This window comes from Dasypus novemcinctus, chromosome 2 (genome assembly GCF_030445035.2).
Source record: "Dasypus novemcinctus isolate mDasNov1 chromosome 2, mDasNov1.1.hap2, whole genome shotgun sequence".
Taxonomy (NCBI): Eukaryota; Metazoa; Chordata; class Mammalia; order Cingulata; family Dasypodidae; genus Dasypus; species Dasypus novemcinctus.
The window spans coordinates 93,302,573-93,321,798 of NC_080674.1; the positions used below are offsets into that span (position 1 = coordinate 93,302,573).

The 19,226-nt window shown below is 35.8% G+C and overlaps 1 protein-coding gene across 1 annotated transcript in view; it reads left to right on the top strand.

Annotated features, from left to right (window-relative positions):
* The window catches only part of ADGRV1 (adhesion G protein-coupled receptor V1), a 685,020-nt gene that overhangs the window by 311,069 nt on the left and 354,725 nt on the right, over positions 1-19,226 (top strand). Inside the window, exon 83 of the mRNA XM_058276109.1 lies at positions 6,952-7,052. Coding sequence (XP_058132092.1) covers positions 6,952-7,052 — 101 coding nt within the window. The remainder of the gene's footprint in view (positions 1-6,951; positions 7,053-19,226) is intronic.

Sequence of the window (19,226 nt, forward strand, 5' to 3'; positions counted from 1 at the left end):
AGGAGACTCCCATCCATCAGCTGTATGGGACTGAATTCCTCCCACAATTGGAGGAGGACTGTGCATCACCATCCCTGAATCCTCAGGATTGGGGAATAAAATATGGACTAGAGTGGACTTACTGGTATTCTACTGTAGACTTACTGTAATTCTAGTAATGGAGGAAATTATGTCACTAATTTAGAGATAGGGACTACTGGAGGTGCTGAAGTCAGGGAGAGAGACAAAGACGTGTAATACAGGGGCAATTTCAGGACTCAGAACTGTCCTGAGTGACATTGCAATTGCAGATACTGGTCATTATATATATTGCCATAACCAACTGAATTGAGTGGGAGAGAGTGTAAACTACAGTGTAAACTATAATCCATGATTGATGGCAATGTTCCAAAATGTGTTCATCAATTGCAATGAATGTACCACACTAATGAAAGAAACTGTTGATGTGGGGAAGGATGGAAGGTGTGGGGAGTGGGGCGTATGGGAATTGCTTATATTTTTTTATGTAACATTTTATGTAATCTAAGTATCTTTTAAAAATAAATAAAAAATATATTAAAACAACAACAACAACATAAATCTCCCAAAGATGAAAAGCCTAGGACCAGATGGTTTCATAGGTGAATTCTACCAACCAGTCAAAGATGATCTAACACCAATCTTGCTCAGGCTTTTCCAAAATACTGAACAGGAAAGAATACTACCAAACTCATTCTATGATGCTAACATCACCCTAATACCAAAACCAGAGAAAGACACTATTTAAAAAAATTACAGTCCAATATTTCTAATGGATACAGATATAGCAATCATCATCAAAATACTTGCAAACTCACTCCCAAAACACATTAAAATAATTATATACCAGGATCAAGAGGGTTCTATTCCAGGTATGCAAGGGTTGCTCAATATAAGAAAATCAATTAGTGTAGTAAACCACATTAATAAATTGAAGAAGAAAAATCACATGATCCTCTTGATTCATGCAGAAAAGACATTTGACAAAATCCAGCATCCTTTCTTGATAAAAACATCACAAAAGAGGAATAGTGGTATGGTAAAGTGCATATATGAAAAACCCCCAGCTAGCATTGTATTCAATGGTGAACGACTGAAAGCTTTCCCCTGAGATCAGGAGCAAGACAAGGATGCCTAGTGTCACCACAGTTTTTCAATATTGTTCTAGAAGTTCTAAGTAAAGCAAATAGGCTAGATAAAGAAATAAGAGGAACTCACATAGGACAGGAAGATGTAAAACTTCCACTATTCCTTGATAATATGATCCTATATTTAGAAAATCAAGAAAATTTCACCGAAAAGGTACTATACCTAATAGACTAGTTCAGCAAAGAGCAGCATACAAGATTAATATGGAAAACTCAAAGCATTTCTATAAACTACTGAAGAGCAAGCTGAGGAGGAAATTAGAAGAAAATTCTGTTTATAACAGCAATTATAAGAATCAAATATTTAGGAATAAACTTAACCCAGGGCACCTTTAACACTTTATTCAAACTAAAGCTTTCCCTTTTAAATGAATAATGGCTTTAGTTACTCTAAATAGATTACTAAGTGTAATGTGTCATCACAATGTTAATTTTATGGTAAATAACAGAAAATAATCATCTAAAAATGGCTACATAATATGGCCTACAGGACAAACTAATCAGCACAGTCCAAAGTCCTTTGAAGCATATCAACTCTTTTGTTCAAGGTTTATTAAACTGCAAAAATATTCTAGTTATGCTTTTTTTAAATCTTATTTTTTATTGTCTTTTTTTTTTAAAGATACATAGATCACTCAAAATGTTTCATTAAAAAATATAAAAGGTTCCCATATACCCCACTCCCTGCCCCCCGTCAACAACCTCTTTCATCAGTGTGGCACATTCATTGCATTTGATGAATACATTTCAGAGCTCTGCTATATATCACATAGATTATAGTTTACATTGTAGTTTACACTCTCCCCCAGCCCATTCAGTGGGTTATGGCAGGATATATAATGTCCTGCATCTGTCCCTGCAATATCATTCATGTCAACTCCAATTCCCAAAAATGCCCCCATATCACATCTCTTCTTCCCTCCCTCTGCCCTTAGCAACTACTGTGGCCACTCTCTCCACATGAATGATACAACTTCTTCCATTGCTAGAGTCACAATAGTTCTATAGTAGAATACCAATAAGTCCATTTCCAATCCATATTTTATTCCTCTGTTCTGCGGACCCTGGGATGGCGATGTCCACTCCACCTCTAAATCAAGAGGGGGCTTAGATCCCACATGGCTGATGGATGTGATTCTCCTGCTTGCAGTTGTAGCATCTTTGGGTTCTCCTGCTTGCAGTTGTAGCATCTTTGTAGCACCCTGGTATGGTGGTTGACCATCCTCATCTCCCTGTTAGCTGACCTGGGTAAGTCTAATGAACCAGAGAGTAGGTGTTGTAATTCTGCTGAGGCTCAGGGTCCAGCTAGCACATGGACAGTCCAGAGAGTCAAGTCTCCTGAGCATATACCAACTCCAGCGCCAACCACAAGTTCAGTAAAAGTGACAGAAGAGGCATGTGTAGAGAGGTCACATCTGAGTTCAACTCCATCACAAATTCCAAAATAGCGCCCACTGGCAACCACTGAACTCCAGAGCCATCTGCCATGACCATAGAATATGTGTGTCTCTGTAGCCCTCAGGAGCACCACAAACTGAGAGTCCAGAAGAAAATAACTTTTCCATATGTTTCCCATTCATTTCAAATCACTTTTAAAATTAAGATATTTTCTAAACATTTGTGCAAAGTTCTCCCAAAAATATCAAGTTTATGTTGTCTGTCATTGTCCTAAAGAAGCCATTATGATTACGGGGGAGTTCTACCAAAGCAACTATTTTTCTCACTGTAAAATGGAAAGTTATTTACAAGAATAGGAAAAAAATTATATAAGAACTTTAAAAAAGAAACAGTTTGAAGGAATAATTGCAGATGATAAGAAGCAAGAGAGGTTAGTTTTAATTCAGACATGAAGAAAAGAGTTGGATTTCTGTAGTTATATATACATAGGTATATTATTTAGGATGAGTTTGGCTGCAAGTAATAGAAATCTCAAAATGTCTTAAAAAGGAGATTTAGTTCAAAGAACGGTTGATTCATCACTTCATTGGTGTCATTAGGAGGCCAAATTCTTTTTGTTCTTTTTGTTTTTTGTTTTGCCATCCTCAAAGATTTTTCTCCCCCCTTAGCCTTATATTTACATGGTCTTGAGATGGTTTTAGCAGCTCTAAGCATCACACTTACAACAATGTCCAGGCTTGCCAAGGAAAAGGTTTTACCTGAATTCTGTTTTAAAGCAATGAAAACTTTCCTGAAAGCCACCCAGAATGTTTCCCCTTACATCTCTTTGACCAAAATCATGTGCTATAACTGAACATAAACCAGTCACTCTCTGGTAAGTGATAAAGATAGAAGTACAGAGAGCTAAGCAATGAGAGAGCAGCAAGGATCTTTCTGAATATTGAGTCTCCAGTGCCTAATATAGACCCTGCTCATAGTTTTTTAATGACAATATGTTGAATTAATAAATAAATGAATAATAGTGTTGGTCTGACACCCTTTGATAGTGAAATGAACCTCTGTCTATGTAATAAAGTTCATATTCAAGTGCTAAACCATCTTATTTTAACCATTGCTAACAAAAAATTCTTCTGAAATGTAACATATTACTTCCTGTTTTTGCTCACAATGTTAACCAGGCAATATCCAGTAGAGCTTCCTGTGATGAGGGAAATGTTCTGCACCACCCAATGTGGTAGCCATTGGTAATATGTAACTATTGAGCTCTTAAAATATGACTGGTAACAGCTGAGGAACAGAATTTATCATTTATTTTATTTTAACAGATTTAAATTTAAATTTAAATAGCCAGACGTGGTTACGGGCTGTTGTATTAGATGGTGCAGATATAAAACCCTGGCTATCTGGAGGCTGGTCTCTTGGCAGTGCATCCTTTTGGAATAAATCCTTACTGCTGATACATAGAACTTGTATATTGTTCTATGATGTACAAGTTCTATGTATCTAGAGATGAGAAATAAAAAGTAGAAAAAGTGACAGTTATAACTAGTAATAGGTGGTGAAATAGAAAAAAAAAACAACTAAACTAAAAAGCTAATAACTGATTCAATAATGAGTTAAGGGTAATTTGGTTTTGTTTGAATTTATCTGCCAAGAAGGCAGATGTAAAGATATTTTCATGGGAAAATGTTTTTGGAAGGGTAAACTTCTGTTATTTGGAAAGTATGCCATTCTTAAGTGGTGCCAAACAATAGAGGTATTTACTAAATATGCATACTGATATGCAAAATTGCTTATGTTTTTACATATATACAAATATTCAAATATTGAATGATAGTTAAGATCTTTAGTCAGGTTGGAAATAGCAAAAGAATCTAGCAGTTCTTCAGAATTTTAAAAATCTAATCAATGATTATCATTTTATTAAGGGTAATTTATCTTCCTTCTTAGTTTTCAATCTTGTGGAAAAGTAATTAATGCCAATTAGTTGTTGTTTTCCAACTGAGTGTGTAATCTACGCAGTGCTAGAAAAAAAGGTAAAAGAAAATTCTCGATTAGCTGCTTATTTTGTCTATATAATTGTCAAGGAATCAATTAAAAAATTTAGAGTACAACATTAGGTAATAACTGTTATACTTTATTAAAAGGTTTTAAATTTTATAATAAATTTTATGGTTATAATATTTTGTTTGTGATTTTCAAATTTTCATTATATTAAACTTATTCTATCAATTTGTTAGAAGTTTGACTTTTAAATTTAAATCATGTATGCTAAATATAGGTATTCAATTTCAGATAATAAAATAAATAATTAGCATATAGTATTTTAGAAGCCTGGTAACCATAGTAAATTAAAATTAAAATTTCTTTAAATCTTAAGTATTCAATATGTGGCCCAAGGCAAGACAAGCATCCCTTGGCCAGAGCACATCCTGTTTGAGATTTTAACAGTATTTTTCTCCTCTCAATATAAACTACATCTAGATAACCACATGTTAGCTGTAGGCTAATAGGTGGTTATCCTGCCACTAGCTTTGAAACCTGCACTGCCACCAGGTGTCATGATAGCATTTTAATTTAAGCTTGATAAAATTAATTAAATATTTTTGAGTTTGTCACGTTTATATCATGAATTAAGTTTATATCATGAAACAGAGGTATAATGGGGATTATCAAATTAAGGGAAAGGCTTATGAATAAGCTCTTCTTGTGAACTAGATTAACAGTCAAGCAATGTATATTTCTCTCTTGCCCAAAAGTAATCTCTTCGCATCACGTTATCATCTACCGTAACACACTTAAAATGAAAAGTTAGTACATTATATTCACACAGACACACAGCACACCCACTCACACACCCACTTAAACCTTCAGTAAAAGCTGGTTTTGACCATTCCAGAGAACTCAAAGCATACATTAATGAGTGCTGAGCATCAGCACCAGTAATTTATAGACTAAGTAAATGTGCAAAATCAGGCAAGACTCTGCAGTTTCTGAAGATACACTATGTACCATGTGGGTGGATTTTGGAGGCAGCCCCAGGACCTGCATACCTGCCCAGAACACCTCATGGCAGCATTCCTAAAAATGGATTGCCCCAGATTTCTTGGCCAAAATTTTAGCCTGAAAGCCTTGACTAATGCAAAGCCTCTCTTCCTATGTGGAGTTTTATCTACCTTGTTAAAATCTGAAAGTATGATTGAAATCTTTTTCCAAAAAGTATCATGAGAACTTTCTGTATATAAAATGAGCCATAAGACCAATTGTGCTGGGCATTTTACAGAAGCCCAATCCACTTATGCCAACACGTGATCTATAACAGTTTCATAACATCACAGAAGATAATAGAAGAAAACAAATGGTTAAATACATGTGTCTCCTGTGTGTCAAGGAGACATTCATAAAATAATTGAGGTACTGCACGCAAAGTACAATGCAAAGTAATGTGCACATATCAATTGATGTTATGTTTTGATAATTCTTAGATAAAATAACTTTCGAGAGTAGGAGGAAAATAAAGGCTTAAGTGAAAAAAGCAAATGGCTTTTCAATGATTATTTTTCTCTTTCTGTAGGCAACCCATTTAAATTTTTAAAAGCATGAAATATTTTAAAAATATGTATATACTCAAATTTTCAAACCTAGCATTAAAAGAAATTGGTATGAATTGTGTAAGATCAAAGCTTGTGGATTAATATTGAGGCTCCAGTCATCCTCTGGAAGTAGTGTACATAGGTGACATTAGTAGTTTTAAAGATAAGACGATTGCATTTCTTGGTACCACTCAGAAATGTAGACTTTTAGGTTAAAAGTTATTGCAGGGTAAAAGAATACATTTGTTCCTGGTTTTGGCACCTGGTTGCATAGCTTGCCTTTAAAATTCATAATTACCACTGTTGTAATTGCATAACTATTCCTAGGAGATAAAAAGGGGTAATTACCGAACTTGAAGTTTGGTAGCTCCATTCACGATTTTATGCTTGAAAACACTACTCACCTCCCTGAATATCTCTATCTAGCCAAGCCACCTGTTCTTAGAAAATCAGACTGAATTTTGTTCTTCTCTTAAACAGTAAAACTTGACCAATTTAAACATAGAAAACCAAATGCTTAATGAAAATCATTTATCTGTTCCATTTGTGATTTAGTTTTAGCAGGGAAGTGAACATGTAGATATTTTAAAATGTAAAGTTATCCTTTGGACTTAAATGATATGTGCGAAGATTTTTATGTTATGCAAAATGGGAGTAAATTAAAATTGTAACGGAAGCTTTCTCATAGGCAGCCTATAGGCCTGTATACTTAGTTGTCCCAGAGATGTTTGGTGTGATACTGTTTGTCTGTTCATGGATCATAAACTCACACATGGATTTTTTTGTTGTTACAGGTCTTTGCCTGGCTGTTCTTTCCCATATCTTCTGTGCCAGGTACTCCATGTTTGCAGCTAAGCTTCTGACTCACATGATGGCAGCTGGTTTAGGTACACAGGTAGGAGAACTCTGGTATTTCCACTCATCATGAGATGTTCAGATTTCTTTTTTTATGACCTTTGAACTGAATGTATGAGTAAAGTTTAGTCTCAACTTAGTTAAAATCAGCTTGTTTGGGATGTAGTAGAGGAGGATTGAGAAAGGAGAGCAGTACAAGGGAATGAGAATATCCAGCCTAAATGTGTATTTCATGAGCTTCCTTTGACAAAGAAGTGCCTCAGTACCAAATCTTACAAGAAAATAGCTTTCTCTTTATCATAAACCACATGTTGTCAACTCATATATATTTAATATATTGCTAATGTGTACACACTAAAATTAAAATATTTTATTTAATCTCTTTTATGTTATGTTTATATTTATGTTATAAACTCTTGATAGATATGGAGGACCACTAAAATAATAGGTACTTTAAAATATGTAGAGAATACATTTTTTGCTTTATTTAATACAGTTTGGTAAAACGGTAATAATATAGTTTGGTAGAACATTATCTTGAAAAATTGTTCAGGTGTCTATGGTAGAAGAAATAGTGTGGAAAAGATCCTGTCATTCATTAACACACAGTTTGAAGCATCCAGTTTAGAGCACAATTTAAGGCACAAAAGATAAAACTGAATGTCTTCTTGGTTCATGAGGAGGGCTCACAGTCTAGAACAATTGATATACGTATAAATAACAATCAAGCAGTGTGATAAGTGTAAACATAGACTATAAAATCTCTGAATATAGATGAGGAAACAGTTTTTCTCTGAAGATCAGGGAAGCCTTCATAGAGGAAGTCTGTTTGAGATGGGACTTCGATGAGTAGGCATTTACCCAGTTGGTTGGTGAGAGGAAAGAAGGGCACTGCAGGAAGAGACGTTTGCATGGGAAAAGAGGAAAAGGCTTAATCATTTCCACTTCAAGGCTGTGATTACAGATGTAGGCAGCAAGAACACACTATATTGACAGAACTTTGTAGTATTTTCTAATAAAATAAAAATTCCCCTTTTCTGGATATGTGGGGAGAGCAGAAAATGTCCTAGTTCCTGGTTGATTGCTGGTCATGTCGTTATATTCAATTGGTGTGAGTTCATTGCATTGTGCACGTTCTTTTAGAATGCCTAAACGCATTTTATTGAATACAGCACTTCTAAAAGTAAGTCAGTGAAGAAGCTGAAATAGAAAATAAAAAATAGAAAATTAGCTGGGACTTTGGGGTTCTGCTGCCTTTTTTTTCTTTTTGTCCCAGGAGTTGAAAATGACGTGTGTAAATTTCATAACCATTATTTTGCAGGGAATTAAGCACTGGATTCCAAGCAGAGGGTCCCAGGTTGCATTTTTCAAGTATCTTTGTACTAAGAGAGGTAATAGCTGGTACCAAAAAGGTGCTTCCATTGAATTTGACAAGATTATTTATATTGCCTTGGTAACTTGTCTTAGCTATCTGTTCTTGCCTTTGCTTCTTGTAGGCATGATCTTAGAAAACCTGCCTTCCATAATTAGCATTTTCTTGGCTCTATTCACCACCCACTCTGGTGATTTTTTGGCAGCAGAATTTGTACAAGACTTAATTATAGCATTGTAGAATTACAGACAACTCTTCAGTGTCCTAGCAGACAAATTCCTCATGTCTAGGGATGTGTTAAGAAAGAGCCAGGATTAATATGTTGGGGCCTTGCCTTCTGATTCACATTGTGATTAACATTAATTTGGGGTAAAATGGTTGGTCAAATTCCATGTTCTCTGGTATATTTTTAGCATACAATGTGGTATGAAAAATCGTGTAGTTAATGACTTGTGATATGAAATAACTAAAATAAAATTTCCAGACCTTATTTTTGGCATATTTTTGATAGAAAGTACTGTTTCTCAAAATGGTTTACCTATATACTATGATTAAAAAATGTACTAATAAGTTAAAAGGAATAATTTCCTCCCTAAAACCTTTTAGCAAAGGCTTGATTTTTAAAAATTGTCCTTCCAAACAAAAGAAATGAAGTCGAATGCAGGAATTTGGGCCTACCTTCTCCGAATTTTAAATCATATATATAATTCCAGAGTCTTGCCAATAGGGATTATTATAGGTCCAGCTTTGGGTCTCTTATTTGGGGTCCTCTATCAGTTTTAGGTTGACTTTAGATTTCCTCTAGGGAAGTATTCAAAAATTCAGTCTTGGCCTGTGATTCTTTGGCTGCATGAAACTTCTTTCCGTAACTGTCTAGAGTGTCTGAGTTGTGAATACTTGGGGGTCTTCACAGAAAAGACATAACCCAAAGCTTTAGACCCAAGCTTTAGTCTTCTTCCATGACCTTTCTGTTTCAAATCCTTATTGCTGACGTAGGTCCAAGTTGAATGGCTTTTGTGAAGGGAAGAATGGAAATGTGATATGTCTTGACTTCCTTTCCAAGCAGTGTGGTATAATAGAGGCCAAGAGTCAGCAGTTAGGCAAAATAGCTCAAATTTGGCTCTGCTTCTCTACCTTCAGAGTTTATTACCCATAAATGGAGAGAATAGTCAAGAATCTACAGAGAGTTTCTGCTTTAAAAATCAAACAGTCTGCTTTAATCTGGAACGTAGCAAGCATCTTTGGGAAACATTGATCAGCAGGTGGCAGTAGAAGATTTTTTTTGCAAAACTGGTAGTCTCTGGCAAAGATGGAGTTGAGCAGAAAATTTGAAAGATGCTTTCACAGCACTTCTTTGCCTGGGCTAGAGAGTGTTAATTTGCAATACAGCATATGCACATTTGTGGTTTCCTACCTTTGCCTTTTTATCTCTTCCATTTAAAATTAAAGTAGACTTAACAGTGAGGTGCCATAAGAAATCTTGTACATCACTGTGTTTGGATGTTTCTATCACTCATCATTTATATTTCAATTGAGAGGCTTAAAAATTATTTTTCATCGTTATATTTTTGCCATGATAAACTTCGAGTGTTATTGATATAGAATAATGTTTTCACTGAAATGTCACAGGAATTCTCAAACAAGATCTGTATTTTAGTATGGCTTATCCCAAAACTGTAATTTTCTTCAATGCCAAGTCAGATTGTTTCACTTATCTTTAAGAAAATGATTAAATGGCAAAAAATTGTGTGACTATTATTTCAAGTATAAAGTGAAAAACAGCAAACAAATTTTCATGGCATTGGGCGATACTTCTCGGAAAAACATCTAATTATATCTTTGGGATTTTTATCTTGGAATCACATTGCCAACCTGTGTGTGCCCTGATAAGACTGGTAAACAACTAGGACAAAGGACAAGTTTGCAGTTCAGGGTTCTCAGTTCTGGGGGTTCTATCAGGAAAAGAAATTCCTCAAGTCTAAAAAAAGAACAGAAGTTTCCTCATAGAAAACATGATGATAAGCTCAAACTACACTTAATCTGATTAATAATACTTAGCAAGGGGAAAATAATTGTTTCTTTTCCCCCTGTTTTTTTTGTTTTTTTATGTGTTTCAAACTTGTTTTCTAAAATGGAAGGGCAATTTTGTCTAGAAAGTATGTATTTAAAAATGATGAAATTTACCAACAAACCCTGTATTGCCTGAATTCAGATGACATTGTAAAAATTTGAAAAACTAAATTTAAGTTTGGTAGCCACCGGATATGCAGGAGCTTCAGTTACCTAAGCCTTTTCCTCAAGACAGGAAAAGGAAATGGTCTTAAAATTTAGAGGATTATTTTCTGGAACTTAGCACAGTTTGGGGTTTTGGAGTCTTTTGCTTAGTTTCCTGAGCAAATAGGATAAATCATTTTGCATTGGCTTGTTCCCCACATGGGAGCCTGCTCAAACACCTGTGCCAAAAGACTCTGCTTTAGCGTGGATTTATGTAATTCTTGTTCTGAGCATCTAGTATCTTTGTGAATCTTTGAGAATCATTGACTGCTCATGACCAAGGCCAAAAGCCATATGTGAGCTCCCAAATGCTGGCTCCTTCTTTTACTACAGGGCCTTGTTTCTTTCTCAGCAACTTGCACTGTTTGTTGATGGTACTGACTCAAGAACTCATTGTGCATTTAGGACCTGAAATCTCATTATTAATCTCATAATTATTAATTGAACGGATTAACAAAGAGATTGTAAAACGTTCATTAACCAGAGTGGAATTTCCATTAGTTTGGTTTATCGCTTATTAACCAGAATATCCTTTGTTATTTCCACTTTTGTTACTGAGTATAAGGTTCAAAACTGAATCTTGCTTGGAAGATTGAGAACCTGAGAAGCACAAAGGGTCGTCATTCATTAGAACATTTATGATTATATGTTAGTGCAGAAGTAAAAAATAGTGTAGATTAAAAAATATTTCTTAAACTTTGATATTGGTATCTCATTAAAATTCAGATACCGAATTCTGGGATGGGTCTTCAGTTCCTGCTTTTTAAGACATTAGGTTAGCTATATTATGATACTAGTACGTCTCTGGCAGTGGTTGTGACTGCTGCTTCTGCTGCATTATTATTTTGATCAACCTATTTTCTTTTCTGTGAAAAATTGTGGACATATCCCATTAACTATATTTCTACTTTCATTTGAAGTGTCAGTGCCTTTCAAACTGCTTACAATCATTTATCTTTTCAGCCTTAAGGAAAGGCTTGTGTGGCTGCTTCTCCCCCCAGGGGTTACCTAGAAAGGGAGACAAAAAGAATTAATATTTACAATTCTGAGTCCAGATCATGCCTTTACTTAAGTCCTTCTCATAGCACTTCACATTTTGCAGAAGCTCTCAGTGTTATTTCTGGACTTAAAATAAACCACTACGAAGATATTATAACCAGTTTTCCCCCCAAGTTATTTTTTTTTCCTAAAAAGAACTTACGAGGGCTCCTGCTTCAGTGGTTTTGAACATATAAGGCTTTTATTTTTTGTATAAAAATTTTTCTGAGTTATTTATCTGCATCTTTTCTTCATGTAAAGATTAATTTTGTGAAAGTAAATACAGAGCAGTTTTGCACACCAATATAAATACATATTTAAGTTGAATTTATTAAATTATTTGACTCTTAATTTAAGTATGCTCACCAACATGGCCAAAAATATTATTGTATTCATGACTGCAAATGCCCATTCAGCCATCCAGTGATGAAAGTAAAACAAAGAAAAAATTGAATAAACCCTTCTTATCCAACAGTCAGGACCTGCATTCAGCCATCAATCTACCCACCTCTGCTGAATCGACCATATGCACAATATTGAGACTGTGCAGTGCGAAACACCAACCAAGACATGCACACATGACGCATGAAGATAACAGTCTAAAACAGCGACATCATGGTCACTATATGAAGATCTCTTCTATTCATACTGAGGGCCTCAGACAGAAAGGACTCCACGGAGGAAGTGGAGTGTGACTCGGTGAAGGATGTATAAGATATGAAGAATTAAAATGTGACACTTCCTAGGTAGGGTGAAGAACCAGAAGAAGGCACAGAGGTGAGAGTGAACTTGACCAAGTTCAGGTGGGTAAGGCCTGGAGATATGCGTAGAGACATAGATGAGACTTCAGCTGAGGCCATCGTCTAATGTCTGAGAACTGTGGGGAGTCACTGAGTCACCAATGGAATTAGGCCACAGTCACAGGATGAAAGTATTTTGAGGATTAATCTGGCCATGAGGGGTTAAATGAGAAATGGATTAAAGCAGAAGAGAGGGTAGAATTAGGGAGATCTGTTTAGAGACACAGGGTGGACAGCTTTTACCATCATTTGGTTATTATGAGTTGTGAACTTGGGCAATGATAGTGGCAATGAGAATCCGAAAGGAAGGAATAAGGACAAGAACAACACCCTGCTTTGCTTTATGAAAGTTTTGCAGTTTCATGCCTCCTCTCCTTAAATCAATAAAAAGATGATATAGCAAATTTTATTTTACTATTAATATGTTACTTCCTAAATGTTAGACATGGTCCAAGTTACTTTATAAATAGTAACTCATTTAAGCCTCCCAAGAGACTTATGATGTACAGGTACCTGTATTATTCCTATGACACAGAAGAGGAAATCAAGGAACAGAGTTTAAGAAACTTGCTCTAGGTCACATAGTGGTAAGTGAGAGAACTGGCATTTGAACTCAGGCAGCCAGGTTTCTGTCTTTACCATTAACCCTTATGCTATGCTGTCTCACAAATGAAGAATTAATGACATTTACTATATCGATCCCTAAATGAGGTGTAAAAGGATTTAAGGTGACTATGAACCTGGTGGTTTCACCTGACTAGGAAAAGCTGGAGGATATAATGTATGGTGAGAGCTAAGGGCTTTGGACATCAGGGATTTAAAGTTTTAAGAGAGCACTTATGCTACAGATTTAGATGTTATCTACGTAAAAGTGGAGGTCTTGCCTCTAGGTTTTGAGACTGGTTGTATAGAGAAACTATGACTATATGATAGAATGTACATAGCTAATGCCTTAAGGGCTTGTGAAAGGCCAGGCACACTGGGCTGATTTACATATATTGCCTAATTTACTCCTTATAAAAACCAGATGAGATGGGTACTGTTATCATTCCCATTTTATGGATGGAAAAAATGTGACTCAGAGAGGTTCAGTTACCTGCCCTAATCCTTTTATGTAGAAAGTGAGGCAAGTCTCTCTGGCTCTAAAACTCATGTATTTAGGCACTGTGCACTATGGAATGAGGAGGATCATTGGAAGCAAAGAATGAAATCATAATGAAAGTTTTTGAAGACAAGGAAGGAAAAAAAAAAGGTTTCCAAGGGAAGGATTGGACTTCCGCAGGAGAGAAGTTCTCAAATTCGGCAAGAACAAAGTCCCTGGAAACCTTGGAGAGTGATGATGAAAATTAGACATAAAAGGTTATGGAGTGAATGGGTGGGGAGGAAATGGAAGAGGCTGTTTCAGACCACATCTGAGAAAAGTTTGGCAGTGAATAAAAGGGGCAATTGGGGGACAGGAAGAGAGAACACTCTGGCTGCTTTGATCATTGCAGGTTTGCTGGGGGAAGCTGGACTCTGGGCTCAGACGGAAGGGGCGGGTCTCCTTCCTCCCCACCCCTACCCCTCCATCAGTAGGATTTTCCCCCCTTCTTCCTACAGAAGTCAAATGAAAGTAAATCTTCTCTTTGGTCCATGTTTCTATTTATAATTTTTGATTGCTTTGAATTTTTTTTTTTATGCCTAAGGCAAGTCATGCGCTGGTGTGCCTAACCTAATTGTGTTATAGCTAGGAAAAGATTAGAGTTCTAGCTTAAGTTTTTATCCCCCCTTTTCTTGAAAGCAAATTTCTGGGATGATCTTGCACCTTTGGTATTATTACTGAACTTCTTATGAATTTGCAGTCAATCATGAGACAAATTTTTGTAACTAGTGATGCTTAAATAATTTGATAATCCCTTCTGCCACCAAAAATATTATGATTATGCTCTTGTGCTTTGAGGAATTAAGAATATTTTGGTATTCAAAATAGAGTGAAACTTAAATATTAATTTAAGTGTTGGATTCTAAAAAAATAATGTATTTTTGCTTTCTTATTTGAGTATACCTTTTCCTTTATATGTCAAATTTGTCTTTCTTAAAATCTTCCAGTAATAAAATCCAACTCCTTTTTGTCAGCAAGCTTTCACAATCATAGACTGTTCTCACTAAACTGAGAATAAGTGGACGCTTAAGATATAAAAATAGCATCATGGTCACACTACTGGGAAATCCAAACTTTCCCAAGTGCTGAATTAGCAAAGCAACAGAAAAAGTGAGTAATATTCTGAATAAGGCTGCAGTGACATTATCTTGTTTGCAACATGGCTTTTGTTACTAGGAAAATTTGTGAGGCAAATCCAGGCCTTACCAGAAAATACCAGTTTGGAGACTTTTATTTCAGCCACAGGAAAGTGAACTATCCTTGACTTTTAAAAGGCTTCCTTTGATGTGTCTCATTAGGGAAAATCAGCATATGAGAAGAATTGTTTTTACAAATATTTAGTGAATAGCTGTGCAGAACTTTGTCATAAATATAGAGCGTAGGGGAAGCCCCACCGTTTTGGAATTAGAAGGACAAATGGGGTAACATCCCTGAATTGTAGTTTTCTCATTGGAAAAATAGTAAGACTACCTGCTTTGCAGAGTTTTAGAGTAATAGGTCATGTTCAAAAAGCAGGAAACACAGCCTGGCATAGAGTAGGTGCTTCATAAGTGCTGGGGTAGGGGAGGGAGAACAAGTGTGGCGGGGGAGGGGGAAGACCAGAGTGATGACTGCTGCCACGCAATATGGTAGCCCTTTGGATTTTGCTCTGCGTTGAACATTTCTGAATGCCTGCTGGAGAACCCGAGCCTCATTTTCTGTTCTGGAGTATTTCTTAAATCAGCTACAAGTGAGAATGCAAGTTTTCAGCCTCACCCTTTCCAAATAGGCAGCTTTATCCAGCTTGCTACCACACCTCTCACCTTACTGCCCCATGAGGACTTTTCTGTTGGTCTACATTATCTGTAAACACTCGTTAATTTTACTTTGCTTATACTTTTCAAATGAGGTATTTGCTAAGCGTTTATGTCCTTATTGTTTGTGTTGGATTGTTAGCACCTCAAGAACTGGATATATATAATATATATATCTATTTTAAAAAAATACATGAGTGCATGCATGTGTGTGTATATATATAGTGTAAGCTTGTGCATATTTGTACACATACATTTGAAATTTCAAATAGGCATATATTTTAAAATACAGAGATATTTATTTAGTGGAACACTCAGTGCTGACAAAATTATGATAAGCACTTGATATGCATTATTCCATGTAATCCACACAACACTATGTGGTAGTCAGTATTATTATTATTATTATTATACCTGAGAAATCTGAGACAGTGGGTTCTGTCACTTTCCCCAGCTCCCTCATGTGTAAGTCTGTCAGCTCCAGAGGCAGTGCCCACAGAACTCAAAACCCTCAGTGGTGAATGTGTGGTTCTACATTTCTCCCTGCCTTCCATGGAGCATAAGAGCACAGTCTTCTTTCAGACATTTTTAACATTTACTCTGCTACTATACTAATCATTTTGGTAGGCTCTCTTCAATCTCCTTTTTAGCTTTTTCTGACATCTTGCTTCCCTTTGTGAACCTTTTCAATGAGTAGCCCTTGAAAAAATTGATTTTTAAATTTGTATATATTTAAGTCCCAGAAAGTTGCATCCCTGAGATTTAGCTGCTTTCTCCATGAATTATAGGCAGTTGTTTATCTGCCTAGCCAACCTTTAAGTGTCTGACGGAAGAGACCATGTTTTAAAAATATCTTGGACATGCCAAAAGATAAGAGACTGCAATTACAGCAGTCATAAAAATAAAGCATTTTTTCCTATAGGCTTGTTGGCTGTGAACAGTCTAGATGTGCCTTCCTGGCAGGGTCCATTAGGATACTTCCAGAAACATATACTCTGTGTGCTGTCAGGGATGGCGAGGGACTTGGTTTCACACACACTGTTTTGGTTATTATTGTTATTGCCAAGGTGAAATATTTCCATATCACTTATCAACAATTAAGTACATGTTGTGGCCAAATTTCATCTGCAGAATAGGGCATGTGCAAGTGACTGTGGGGTTTGGCATTGGCTCTATGAGAAATTCCACAGCAAACCCAGATTTTACCTCTGAGTGAAATTTATGCCATTCCCCTTTCTAGAATACAGAAATCAAAGTTAAATGAAAGTTAACCTCTGAGTATAAATTTCCTATTTTTGCATATTTTCAAAACTCTTTTATAAGATTTTCTTTTCTTTTCTTTTCTTTTCTTTTTAATATATGCATAGAGTTAACCATATTTGGGAATTTAGAGAGTATCCCAAGTGTGTTCCTTTCTCTCAATCTTCACCACTGTCATGCTTGTGCAAGCCACTTCTCTTCTGTAGTAGCCTCTAAAATTTTCTCCAAGATTTTACTCTGGTCTCTTTCTGTATTCCTTGTTTCTTCAGCGGCCTTAGCGGTCCTTTTAAAGACTGAATTAAGTCAGGCCATCCTCTGCCTAAAACCCTTCAGTAACTTCCTATTGCACATAAAGGAGGAAATCCCCATCTCGTCGTCCAACCCCATTGATGATCAGTCCCTGCAAACTTTCTGATCTCATCTCCTAGCATCTCCCCTCCTTCAGTCAGAACCAGCCACAGTAAACCCTTTTCAGTTCCTTAAGCATGCTCAGTTCTTTCTTGTCCTGGGTCCTGTTGTAGTTAAGTTCTAGCTGGAATGCTCCTCCCACAGTGTTTTGCTCATTCTTGTAGCCATTTGTTCATCTGTCGTTTCCATTCAGTTTATTTGTTACCACCTCAGCTCAGCCTCCACAAGTAGACCCCTTACCCTACAGTATCACATCACTGTTATATTTACTTCATATCGTAGATCAGTATCTGAATTATATTGTTTATTATATTCTCGAACCCCCTCCCCACCTCCCTATTTCTCTTAGGATATAAGTTCATCAGATCAGGAATTACCTATCTTGGTCATTCCTGTGTTTCTAGAACCCATAAAAAGCTTTTTGGTGCACATTAGATTTTCCATAAAACCTGGTTAAATGAATGAGAGAAAGAGTGAGGATAAAGGAAATTGTAGGCTCACTTCTAAATAATTTTTTGGCAGTCTAAAACTTACCTAATACTACTTTCTTGGGAAATAATCACTTCCTATAGTCTCAATTCCTTGAAAAATGTGAGATTAAGCTAAAAGGAGTATTCATTGTCTTAGAGAAATGTAGTATTGAATTGGTTTATGTCTTATAAACAAATTGCTTTGTAAACCTTATTTATAATTATATAGGCCAAATTAAAAAATTGTTTTTTTAAGAAAAAAATGAAATTATAAAGGAAAATTAAGATTCCAAACTAATCACCAAAGCCCATTTATCCCTTAATACGACTGGGACAATTAAGGATCCTAATTATATTTCGTAATTTTTTCTTAATTTTAAATCACATTGTGATTTCTGATTGAAAACTTCAGGAAAACCCTTGCTGCTCCCACAGCCTATGTTATAATGCTTTTCCTCCTTCAAAAGTTTGTAGAAGTGGATGACCCAGGGCTACAGGATGGTGGAAGTATATGGATGAGTGGTGAGAAAGAGGGGAAAAGGCAGACTTCTGGAACCCAGCTTTGGATAGTTGGATTCAGGTAGATGCTTCTGCAGGTGAGTTCACTAGCAAATGTTAACGTTCCTGAAGCTTGTAAACATAAGGTGGGGATAGGGATTTGGCTTTTAAAGCAGATTTAGTAACTTCTTATTGAGAAGTAGAATTAGAGGTGAAAAAGGAAACAACCACTGAAGGATACAGAACACGTTTTCCTAAGCATGATCTTTCTATATTCCATGGGCTTATTGTGGGAAGAAAATTTTGTGGTAACATTGAATATAGTCACTCTAGGCAGATAATCATTATAATAACTAACTCTAATAAATAGTTAACTGTTAAGTTTCTATAGTGCCAAATATGGGTCATTAAAATAAGGATATGTCATAACGTTGTTATGTTGGTAGAATGTGGTAATTGGGGCTGAGATGTAAAACCACAACATACTGGAGACATAATGAGCAATCTTATCACATTGAGGTCATGTTTATAATTATGAAGAAACACTCTTATTTTCTGAGTTTATTATATCTAATTCCACACCCCAAAAACCTTTTTAACCTATGAGTAGCTGAAATCATTCATTAGAATGCCTGGTAATGGTGTTTTGAAAACAAGAGAGTTAATGAGATTTAACAATCACAAAACCCCATTCCCTCACCCGACAAAAAAATTAAAAAATAAAAATCTTTGCACTTAAGGAATGCTGTTTTGCAGCTTAGAAATCTTTAGATATAAATGAAAATGTTGGTAAATTTTCTTTACTACTTTGAATCTGTGTAGAGAAGTATTCAATAAATATGTTTTTTAGAAGGGCAATATAAGCATTTACAAATACTTAGATTTAGTTGTATAGGCATTACTTATACGTTTCTTCACCCCATGGAGGTACAAAGGCTGGAGAAGTCTAAGAGAGTAACCCCAGGAAGTCCAGAGTAGCTAACTTTCTGGGATTTTAACTTAGCTCACAGTTGTCATTACTGTAAACTCATTAGGTACTCATGAGACCCCATAAAAAATAGCTTTATATCGTACAAACAACCTAACTTGAGCTGCTTTAAACACTAAGGATTAGCAGTTGTTCTTTTGACAATGTTTGTCAGGGTTATTATTGAAGACTC